The sequence below is a fragment of the Plasmopara halstedii genome (genome assembly GCF_900000015.1).
Source record: "Plasmopara halstedii genome assembly, contig: Scaffold_322, whole genome shotgun sequence".
Lineage (NCBI taxonomy): Eukaryota > Oomycota > Peronosporomycetes > Peronosporales > Peronosporaceae > Plasmopara > Plasmopara halstedii.
In genome coordinates, this window is record NW_020187243.1 from 158,483 (window position 1) to 170,973 (window position 12,491).

The 12,491-nt window shown below is 46.6% G+C and overlaps 1 protein-coding gene across 1 annotated transcript; it reads right to left on the reverse strand.

Moving 5' to 3' along the window:
• Window positions 1–11,732: 11,732 nt before the first annotated feature.
• PHALS_08180 (uncharacterized protein) lies at window positions 11,733–12,236 on the reverse strand (the record flags this gene model as incomplete). The annotated part of the gene is made up of 1 exon (XM_024723483.1): window positions 11,733–12,236. The coding sequence occupies one exon, from the start codon at window positions 12,234–12,236 to the stop codon at window positions 11,733–11,735; it is 504 nt and encodes a 167-aa protein (XP_024574454.1).
• Window positions 12,237–12,491: the final 255 nt, after the last annotated feature.

The following is a 12,491-nucleotide window of genomic DNA, read 5'->3' on the forward strand; positions in this document are numbered from 1 at the left end:
TCTGCCAAACCCATTGTGCGTCGCCGACTTTGTTCGGGTTGTCACCCTGCGGCGTATGGATTGATCCATCACGCTCCCGCGAGCTCTGTGGTCTCTCCGATGGGTGATTTTGCGACCGCAGCAGCTCAGCGCCATAGCTTGAGCTCTGCTCATGGCCCTAGCTCCCTGGCTATTGCCGAGGATCGCGAAGCGAACGTCGACGCGGAACGACATGATCCCCTGATCGGAAGATCGAAAACGTCCACGACGTCTGGGTAGTCTTGCCGAAGTGGTACCTCAAACTTCCACGAGCTCTCGGAGTTTGGGTATCCCTGCACTTTACACTATACTGGGTTTGACCCTGGCGACGACGTCGATGCATAATACGTCCTACGTGATAATGGACACCACATTGCTATACGAGCTCTTGAGGCAAATTTTGTCATATCGGGACTCCGCCGTGTATCTTGCCAAGGTCACCAACCACTGCGGGGGGGAGTTTAAAAAATTGGAGCACGTTGTGCACCGGCTGCCACACGTTCAGGACAATCGCGCACTATCAGAGCGACTCCTAGCCGGTGAGTAGACGTATCCGTTGTTCCATGCAAAAGTGGGGCGCCTGTAAGCGCTGTTCCGGCGCCAACGCTTTCGCGTTCACTTGCGCCGGATCCCGGAACGGCTTGAGCAAGCCTACATATAACACCAGATGGGTGCGCATCCTTCTCGGAGAATTCAGCGTATACACAATGCATCGCTTGGCCTCAACCTTGAAAAGGTCCAATAAACCATGGACAGAGCTGCGTCTTATAGACAGCACAAATTGTATGGGTAGGAAAATTTTTGGCATTCAACATAACAAGGTCTCCAACCTCAAAGTAGTTAACATTTTCTTTACCTCTTCCGTCTGCATATTCTTTCTGCATGTCTTGGCCTTCAGCCATTGCATCGCGAACGTGTCGTTAGACTCTCAGTCTGGTAGACAGGAAGTCGTCGACTTCTTACGCAGTGAGGGAGCTGACATCTGCTGGCCGCTCGGTTATTTCCACCACGCCAAGCCCTGACCATGGGATTGTGGCGTCAGAGGAACTCGAGACTTTACAAGTCCATTCACATAAAACGGTGCGTAGTCAGTAGACGCATGTGCTGCATTGCTCAGAGCAATCTCTTCGAAGGGAGGCATAGCGCTCTAGCGCTTTGAAGTCTTAGAGCTGATGCTGCGAAAACCGTTCTCGACCACGCGATTCGAGCACTTAGTTTGACCATCGGTCTGCAGACGGTCCGCTGATGACATATATAACTTTAATTCAGCACTTTGACAATTGTCAACCAAAACGTCCCAGCGAAGCGTGCGTCGTTGCGAAGGTAATTGACTCCGGAGGTCCATGTTGTCGAAAGGCACAAGCTGCAAACAGCGTCGCCGTATCCACACGGTCGATGGTGTCCGGCATCGCCACAAAATGAGCCATCTTGCTCAAACAGTTGACGAAGACCACGATAAACGAGCTGTACACCGAGTCCTTCAATAGGTCAAGCGCAAAGTCCAAACTCATGGTCTGCCAGCATCCGGAGGGTACCGGCAAACTTGCCAGAGGCTTAGCCGCATTCGGAGGTGGTTTCACCTTTTGACACGTCTCACATGTGCGCACATAAGAGCTCGTCCATTTGTACAGCTTGGGCCGCCAGAAGTGGAAAACCTCAGAGCTGTAGGTCTTCTCACAACCAAGATGACCACTGAGTTGGTTGTCGAACGTGCACGTAGTCGCGACAACAACTTCTTGACCGAGTTCCAAACATCTTGCTCCTGAGAGCCTGTAGCATTGCTACGCATATCTCAACACCCGCGTACGCGGCGCGGATCAAATCAGTCACTGAAGACGTCACCGTCGAGATATGATCGATCTCATCATCTGGTCTGCGTGACAACGCATCAGCCAAAGCAATCTGCTTTCCTGGCTTAAACTTCACCTCGAAGTTCTATTTTGCGAAGAAGAAATGCCACCTGGCCATCCCCTGTGAGAAGTGAGGCGACTAAGTCGCGGTACGTAGTGACGCATGATCTGTGTAGGCTTCAGTTGACGAGATACGAGCGCGAACACCCGATCTCGCCCCTCGGGATCAACTTGCAGCAGTGTACAGTCGACGGCACAGTCTGATGCGTCACAGACAACTCTAAATGATGACCAGGGTCTGGCAACGCCAGCATTGGGGCATGAAGGAGACTGACTTCGAAGCTGTCAAAAGCCTTCCGATGCCCGGTGTCGCAACACCATTACGTATCTATTTTAAGGAGATTGGACAATGGTCTTGCCATTCCCACACAATTTGCACTATGTTTGCGCAAGTAGTTGGCGAGATCAAGCCACTTGCACAAGTCCTTTTGGTTCTTTGGAGCCGGCCAGCCTTCAATGATACTGACCTTAGCGGGGTCCGTTCGAATATCACGCTTTCTAATAAAGCACCCTAATATGGATTTCTTCGGATTCGACGGTACTCTTGTCTGCATTAGTATACAGCTTATTCGTGAGCGTGAGCTCTAGTACCGCTCTAAAATGGACGATGTGGCCTTCTTCATCCGTCGTCCCGTGCTCCGCATGACTGTGAGCAATGATGTCGTCAAAGTATGTCCGTATAGACGCATGGTGGGGCTTGAACAACTGCGATAAAAGGCGATTAAATGTTGCTGGTGCATTTTACAGCCTTTGAGGTATCATTACTCCCAGAGCATGCCGTTCGGAGTACTCGACGCTGTCAGCGGAACATTACTCGCTGTCATGAGCAATTGTAATTACCCATCGACCAAGTCTGTGTAGTGTACTTTGTACATTCAACCATGCTATTCTGAAAAACATCCTTCATAGGAATCGGTATCTGTGCCGGAATGGTGGCAGCATTGAGCTTATTGTAAGCGTGAACGATACGCCTCTTGTCGCTTGGCTCCCGGACTAAAACTTGGGCGTCGAATGGAGAGACGTGATCTCACGCATCAATCCTACCCCGTGCTTTGCACCGAAAAAGGCGTCAATGACGTCACCACTCCTTGGGCAGGGTCATTGGCGTGTTACGCAGTTTTGGCTCCCAAGACCAGGTTGATCTCATCACGCATACCTCAGTGTGGAGGTAGGACCGACAGCGGGTCTTTGAAGACGGCGTCTTTCGCTTTTATTCCCAAAGGGTGGATGATTCACTTCGTGCAATCGTCTTTTTCCTAGTGATCTCCAGAATAGCTTCATCTAAAAACGACGACGAGATAATCTCCTTGTTCGGTCTTATAATGGACATCTCGGCTAAGCTGCCTGCCTTCAAGGTACCGTCAAATCTTCGAATTACATCTCGTCCAGATCAAGGAGAGCGCCCACCGCGTGAATTATTCTCGAGGGTGGCGTCGCGTCTTTCTCTCCCGTCATACCATTGACAAGGGTATAATAGCTGTGCGATATCTTGGTCAGGGTTGAGTTCCGCGTCTTGCGGATAACAAATGGCTTCGTTGTCTCCTCTCTATAGAGGCTTTACGTCTCTTTGGGACCAGTGGGAACACGCACTCAGCATTGTCCAGTGTCCCACTCCCTGCTCTATCGGAGCCTCGATGCTTTTTATTCCGCAGTCTTTGTTCAGTGAATAACACGACACTTCAAGCGCATCAAAAGGTTTCTGCACAAGATGCCTCGGACCTCGTCTGACCATACCACTCTTGGTATGCAGCAACTGCTTCGAAACGTAAGCAGTGCTCAGTGGATTACGTGCCTCTCCACGCGCATCGCATCACTAAGGCCTCGTCTTTGATGCCTCGGACCTCGTCCGACCATGCCACTCGAGACATGCAGCAACTGCTTTGGTTCTTGAGCAGCGCTCAGTAGGCTGCGTGCCACTCCACGTTCTGCCCGCGAACCATGATCGGGACTTTTACCCAATACATCTTCGGCGTTCGACAAATCGAAAACGTGATATCAAGCACATTGACCGTCTCGGTCCAGTGCCCACGCCAATAGTGCTTCTGCTTCTTAATAGAGGTATGTTCATGACAAACCAAACCTCTACCAGGAGACGTGCGCGTAGCGCCCAAGGTCTAAGAGCTTCAATCAATTCATGGCTCATGGTGTTTCAACCATGCCATACCAAGGATACAATCATACCTTGCATTCAAGTCTAAGACTAAGTAGCGTTCCACACTACTACAGTCAAGAGACTCAACACCGAGGTCCACAAAGACCCTCGGCATAGTGACACAAGTCCCCGTCGCTAAGCGAACAGTGACGGTGTCACTCAACCGCGTTTCCAGCGCCTCAGCATACAGCTGACTACCACCGATCGTGAAGTGTCGAGCATAAATGGCATAACTGCCGGACGCCCCGGAGCCGATAAAAAATTTTCGTGGCTTCTCAAAGCCTTTCTTTTACGACCAGCAAGCCCGGCTTGCATATACAGTCCGTGTTCAAGAGCACGGAGCTCTTCGGGGCTGGGATTTGTTGACCTCTGCGACTGCCATCCCGGCAATGAGCAATCTCAACTCTTGGACAACGTCCACCAATCCTTCTTTCCCTGTCGAGTGGAAAGGAAAATCAAACGCGTGATATCTAATGAGGTGACGAGAATACTCGCAAAAGCTGATGCTTCAGCTCCATCCAGGGGAAACGCCGTTTTAACAGAGGTACCGCACGTGAGTGCCCATTCTCGCGCCCGGCCCCCGAGCTTAGAGATAGCTAGTGCCACGCGCTGTGGCTTCTTCTGGATCATGGCAGATGCCATAGCCATCTCAGTATCTCTTATCCTAAGCAAGAGATTCGCTCCATCCTTACCCTCGAAGGTCTTAAAGCACACCATGATCCCCCTGGGTCGGGAAGAGCCATCCTTTGTCGACGGTGATGTAATGGACGCAGTCGACGCTGACAGCTTCTGCTGTAGGTGCTCTTACGGGGCATTTTCGCAGTTCGAAAACGCCTCTGGGCGCGCGCTATCTCCAGAGTACTTAAAACCTCAATACAGGCAAAGACACTCTTCAGTTTATAATTGAAACTGTATTTAATTGTATTGCGGCAAACCGCCGATATCTAAAGCTATATGGTTTTCGAATTGAGAAAGTAATTCCGAATTAGCGTAGTAAAACCTAATTAATATGGATTACTACCGGCAATCCTGCCTTCTTGTTAAGGTGTAGCTACACAATTGTGTGATTATATCAACTTGTGTAATCAACACCTATGTACGGTCGCACCATCTTGTGCGACCCGTCCTCTCAAACAAAGGTACGTGTAACCCCGGTGTATATCAGTCAATTTCACAGCTTAATGGTCAAGAGCCTGTATCTTTTATGACGGAGAAGATTAGTTATTCGAGTATCTGTCTCAAGAACAACGAGGCCAACTTGATATCTTCACGTCTGTCGTATATGCTTTCTATCAAAACAGGGTATTGGTGGCCAAAAAGCAGAAGTCGGGAACTGGTCACCTGAAAGAGATCCAACTGGGCGCTGGTAAAAGGACATATGGTACCCATTTTCTTCTGTAAAGTATTTTTAGACGACGAGTGGACATGGCCACAAACGATCCAACGGCTTGCGCTTACAAAATCCAAAGAAATAGACCACTCGTAGGATCAGGCACTAACGCGGAAATACCTTGATATAAAGCGGCCCAACATGAAAGAATTTGGAGCGAGGCTGTCAAGTGTGTTAGCGCCGCCCAGCCTTCCAATCGGGTGTGTTCGAGGTCTTTGTCCGTCCGTCAACGGAGGCCTGAACGGGCGGACTTATTTTACAAGTAAACGACTCATATCACCGCAAATAGACCCTATTAGGAAACAAAGGGTACCATTCTCATGGTGGGTCCCCTAGGTCCTAGATATGATATGGCTGGAACGCCCTAGCTTATGCGTCGACCAAAAATTAAAAATTTGGGCGCCACGCAGTTGTCTTCTGGTGGACCTTTTGTGACTCATTGACAAGCACTTTCTGCACGGACGCAAAACTGCTAGCTGTCAAACACAACAAGTTGATCTAGGAAATTTTTTGCGATGGTAATTTTAAGCGGACTTCACAGCGATAAAGTGACAAGTAGCCGCGATCTCGAAAGAAACTGGACAAAAGTTGTTTTACCTCGCGGTCTCCAAAGTGTATCTCTCTTGAGTAGGGAAAAGGGGGATGTTATGTATTGGCATATCTGTCGGAAGAGTAGAGTACAATTATTATCTGTTGTCCCATTTGAATAAGCGAGTAGATATTGAAAGCAAGTAGGACTTGTAATCTTTTGTGCCATGGTTTGTGGAGCTAAAGGGTGACTGTAAGTCGCGGGTAGAAGCATCAGTCCCTGATAAAACGAATGTTGACTTATTTTTATTATCATGTGACGATACTGCTGAGTCAACATAACCACAGGACGATATCGCCATGCGGAACAGTGAAGCGCCACTAGCAATTGGCAAAAAAAATATTCATTATTAAGAAGGGTGTCCGAATTAAGCTCTATGGTTAGCATGATTCTATCACCACCTCGCGCAGAATCATTTTTAGAGCTAAAAGATCAATCCTCCACGATTGCTTACAAGAAAGTGGAGGGCGGTGAGATCACCATAATTATTCGGTTTGCAGCGAAGTCGAAATGAATTCACCCTTCGTCTTGGAAAAATCTGTTATTGAAGCCCCTCGCGAAGCGCTAAGTGCGACGAGTGGAACAGCTGTCCCCGGAAAGGAAAATGCGCCTCAAACGACCCACTTCCGGAATCAAAATTACGTTAGACGACATTGGACCTTACCGATTATTCTATGCGAAGCTTGAAGCTGTTTTTGGCGATAAAGGTAAATCGTCACGCTCCTCGCTGAGATTCATCGACTAATGAAATAATTTGAACGCTAAACATCTATATATGCAAACACGATTCCGGCGCAGACAATGATTTATATGAAGAACGTGCTGCTGAACAGCATGGTCGCCTTCGCTTTGAACTAGGTTCTATATCTTATTAAAAGATATAATCAACTACTGATGAGGGACAGCAATATCCCTTTCTTCGTGGTGAGCATAAAAAGCGAGATAGACTCGAAGGGCTGATTGAGCCGAGGAAACTTCCCAAAACAATATTATAATTTTAACGTCTGGCGACTGAACTGCTTAGGTTCCATTGTGGTTACGCATAGACCTAAATCGACGATGCATTCGCCCATAACTGTGCAGCAGAGAAGAGGTTGGTCATAAAACCCACATTTAATATTGGCCAGCAGTGCTCACGTGTGTGCACTGGCAGTCCTTATTTACTAGTATAGTCAAGTGTATCGTTGATGCCGATGAGATCACCTTATCCGGGTTGCCTCACCAAAAAGCAGATCATGCCCGTAGATCCAGCAAACAAAGAAAAACAGATAAAGTTAATTTAGATTGTCTCGTGCTTCTCGTCCAAAAAAATTAATTTGTTGTTTTTCCTGGCAAACTACTTGCACAAGTTCGATGCAAAATATGCCGGATTGAAATTACCCCTCACAAATCTCCTGGGTAAAAATGTCAGAAACTCGTTGGGGAACGACAAAAAGCGACTTAAAAGTCTTATACGTAACCACATTCTGGCTCTCACGAACCAAGAACGATCATTGCAGCTTTTATATGACGCTTCGGTCTTAAAAATAGGCTGTGTCTTACTTGAATTAGACATCGATAGGCATAGGGGTTTGTGGTATGTATAGACCACACGTCGTTGCGTACGTTATAGACGTAATCAAATTTCTCACAGAGCATGACAACTCGTCTTTGAAATATATCTTTTCAGAAATGAACACAACCGGTTTTATGTGATAGCGGATACGCTCTGGCACCACATCGACAAAACATTTTCGCATACCACCATCGTAACTCTGCCGATCGATGAGGCGATACTTATGGTTTACGGGTCATACGCAACACGTGTTGCGCAGGTAAAAGCATTCGGAATCCACGTTACGGGAGAATTTAAAAGTTCCTTTATTGAAGCGCGTGGTTGCACGCTTGCACCGCAATGCCTTATCCCAAGGCTTGTTGCACTACAGCACATACCCGCATGACACTTAGCGCGCAGTGATACGAGTGGGACATCAAGAACAGATTTCCATTTAAGGAACAGGATATGGCCGCCTCGGAGGAGAAAGCGATACTGCTTAGTAAGCGCTATGCACAAGTGGACCAACATGTAAAGTAGGCCAAACCATATCAATGCACGTAGGAAGGGAGTCAAAGGATTACGCCTTCGTCACATGCAGTGGTAGCTTGTCATGTTGGTACTCCATATGAATGAGCCTTATCTGGTCACCTAAAAAAGCGTTCAAGAGGACCGGCATTATGGTCTTTGTGAACAATTTGATCATGACGGCTCAAATTGCAGCTGCCATCGATAGTGTTACCAGCCAAGCGGCTTCTCGACAAAGTTCCAAGCCAACATGGCGTGTCGATAGTCATCGTACCGGATAAAGAACCGCGCTTTACAGCGAACATTTGGCAAACTTTGGTTGATTTGTTCGGCATTGGCTTTGATATGTCCATGGCTGACAATCAAAAATAGATGATCATACAGAACGTATGGGTCGCATGATAGGTAATATCATCTGAATCACTTTCGCCTAAGGCCACGGTGCTGGAGCGAGTTGCTCCCACTAAAAGGGTTTGCACAGAAATAAGGCAGTCCATGCCTCTACAGAATTTGCCATATTAAATTAACGGTATAGTGAGCCTCTGGGCGCCCTTTGATACAGCCACAAAGTGGCTTCGGCTTCGTGGAGTGACGCTATTGATCACATTTAACTTGCTGATATCAGCCGGATACTCTTCATAGCTAAATAGTTTATTCTGTCTTAATCAGACGTGGCATAATGCGTAGGGTATCGATGCTATGTCAAAGGACAACAATCAACGAAATCAAACTACAGACGCCAAATATGAACCAAACAAAGGCGAATGTGTCGTGGGGGCAAAAGTTTTTACGTTGCTAACTCTTTGCAAACGTATGCTTGGTGATATTTACGACCTAGAGCGACCGTGCTACGAATGAATTTACATTATAAACACTTTTAACAAAATGCCGATCATTTGTTTTACGTGGGCTTAATGAAGCGTTTTACGATCCGCTATAACCGCCATTCAAGTTGATATTGTAGACGGAATGGCATCTTCACTATCTCTTGTAGCTAACATACTCTCATCGTCAAGGGAGCAACGTGGTCTGGATTCAGTGGGGTTACGCAGTGCTACGGCGAGGCTCAGAAGGCAAATTAAGATTGGGGTCATCTTTCTTTTGATGCACGTCAAGACGCTTGGAAGGCTGCCACTATCAAAAAGGCTAACAAGAGCCTGGTCGATACGTACTTCTACTGCTCGATGAGCAAGAAGTAGGTCACGTTCTCGTGAAACAATTAATGCGCAGACGAGCACACCAACCAGGCAGTAAACAGAACATGAAAGAGCGGAGGGGGTTACCCTCATTTGGAAAATAAATGGGTGTTTGAGGTTCTATTTTTGCCAGATTGATCAGATAATGTAGCTGCATAAGGCCTGGCACACCACAACGGTGACGTTCCGAAAAGAAGAGGCAGCATACTCGTTCCAGCGCACTTTTTACTCGTGTTCGGCGGTCAGTCTTGCAATAAGAAAGACTTTTGGTTGATAGCCGTTGCAGATGGCTCCTAGTGACGAGCGAAACAGTAAATCAGCACAATTGAAGGTGATGTATTGTATCGTCGACGTCCGCGCTGAGCTTTGTACTTTTAGGGCAAAATGAGGAGATACTCTACGCAATCGACCAGTTCTCTTGAGTAGGCTTGTGAGGACTCAAGACCGGTGAAAGGACATAGTTTCCTCATCCAGTCTGCAAACAATATGGATACTTTTTGGTGCTCTTGCATGCTTCAAGTATCCAAGGTGTGTATCTCACGGAGAGTATAGGCTTCTTCAATAGCTGTTGCTCAAACAGCATGCGTTTCTTGTGGGGTAGAAATTATCTGTGAGGCGCTCGCGAAGCGGCTTTCGCGCGCCCGTTCTGCATCTGGTGTGAGGGATATATCATTTCACACATGCGTGTGGGGGCCTCGTCTCAACGTGGCGAGTGATCCGAAAAGCTTTCAAGCCATAAACACAACTTGATGATTTGGACAAGAGTTCACACTACTCTAGCGCTTGCAGAAGAGCAAGCTGGTTCCTTGAGCTAGGCTCAGATTTTTTTAACGAGCTGGACGTCGTCGTATGTTCTTTGGGTAGGGTGTCGCAACACCACTCGCCGATGATCAGGACTTGGAGACTGAGTCGTGTGCAGCAGGGAGGCTGACCCTTCTCCTATGTCACCGAAGATATTTCGTCACGACTCAGGAATCATCTATGACCCTTCGAAACTTTGAGATATTTGTATCCTCAATAATTATCTGATGCAGGCAGTCACAAAGTTCGCGCTTTTGGAATATTGCTAAGCCACTTGAGATAGGTGAATAGGAAAGTTTAGCGGCGCAAGCATGCTTTGAAGAGCAGGCACGGTAAAGTTCAGAGAGTGGAGTGGAGCTTTAGGCGCAGTGGTTGTTCATAGATCGGTCACTTTTGCTCAGTGTCTTTTAGAGAAGAGCATCAATAGCCTCAGTGTCGTCTGAGCACTGTTATCTTGTGGGCTTATTTCTCACTCGTCTAGGACAATTGTTTACGGTACAATCTAATTGTGAAAATTTATAAGCAGTAAGTTATCGGTATTGATGAACTTATTAAAGCTTCAGTCGTACACGAATAAAAGCACTCTACTCAAAGAAATATAAAACATACATATTAATTAGTATCAAGTTGCATTTGTCTAACTCTTCGAGTAGCAAAGCAAGCTAGACTTGATTTCACACGTATGGCTAGCTTGCGACAAAAGGCGACGACATACTTTCCTTTTCGCAATAGTCGTCGCAAGCTCCCTGGCCGGATCCACATAGGGAAGTACAGCTTGAAAGATACTATACAAGGTATTCTGTCAGTGCGGCGCAGAGCTTATCTTGCAGATCTTGTACTTACTATTATTATAAAAAGGTTCGGGATTTCCCGTAATTTGGGTATATGCCTGTATACATTGACCTTTCTCGTTTGCTAGCCAAAATTGCAAGCCGCCATACTCACCATGCAAAATGTGTCCCGCCAAGGCGTCAAATAACTGGAGACTAATTACATACATACGTCCATGATATTAAATACCCAAGACTTTATCTTCCTAGTTTTATTTAAACAAAGTTACGCACTTCTACTCTCAAATCATGGTAAATTAGCTGTGATGGTAAGCGTTACTCGTGGTAAAATTAATTCATCGGCTAGCATTTCAAACTTGAGTAATTGCTATAAAACTCCGTGGGTGTGAATGGTAAACAAGTACTTTAACGTTTGTCAGGTCTTCTGAGTACTGAAGGAGCGCTAAACAACTTCGACATTTTAAAAAGTAATAGTGTATTTGTTACGCAGTACTCCATTGACGAACATTGATAATTGCAATCTATCCAAAGTCAAACGGACGTAAGTAAATGTTTGTAGATGAGCTTTGGCAGGAAAGGCTGAAGATTAGTCTACACATTTTCAGTGCAGTCAATGCTGGCGAAGCGATATCATGACCGACGCTGCATATGCCGGCTATTCATCACTGAGCTTATTCGTCGTTGCCAAATCCCTCATAAACTCGGAGTAAGACTTCTTGATCTGGACAAGATGTGGTCCATATATCTCTAAATCTTCCGGAGATTTGACCAAACTCTGGATCAGTTCTTGGTAAACGCTGTCAGCCGTCTTTCCAGCATTTTTTCATTCGAAAAATTGGGCTGATTCAAGCGCTGAAGATACCTCGGCGATAGGTTCCAATTTTGCCCCCTCGTGAAGCTTCAACGCGAGTTTAGCCGGATTTCCGATCTGTTCCGCAAGTACCTTCAATACTTTATTTGCTGCCGAATCTTCGTAAAGTATCTTGTAGAATTTGAAGACACTATTGAAGTCTTTAACGGTATTCGCTAACTTTTTTATATGGGTCAACATACCAACCGGTGTTCTCGCCGTCCAAATTGCAAGCATCTGAGCCCACCGTAGCGATATCAATCTCACCAGGTCCTCGTTCTGACCTCTATCTTCATCTTGACCAACAGTATGGGAAAGGCCTTGAACAAAGGTTTCGCTCTCATCATTAGCCGGTGTGTGCGCTGATGGTGGAATGTCCATTTGTCTGATCGTCTTAGCGCTTGTAGGTGAGGTCTCAGCGTCGACGTACATCACCATGGCGGCAACAGCTAGTTGCACAGCGTATTGAATTCGCATAGCTCTTCTTAAATTAGCTCTTTATCTTGCTATAAGAGATAGCTATGGATTGCAAATGGTCCGCTATATCAGCCATACGTTTGAAATCTCGCTGTTCACGGACTTCAATGCAGCAAAGCCAGAGCACGAATCAGATGCTTGTTACAGCCATTTAGCTGCCACTGAATGTCTCTTTGGCCTCGCTGCATGAACAGCGTAGTAGGGATGGGGACGTTAAGGGACGGGAAGTTCCCGTAAAAAAAAATTTGATCCCAT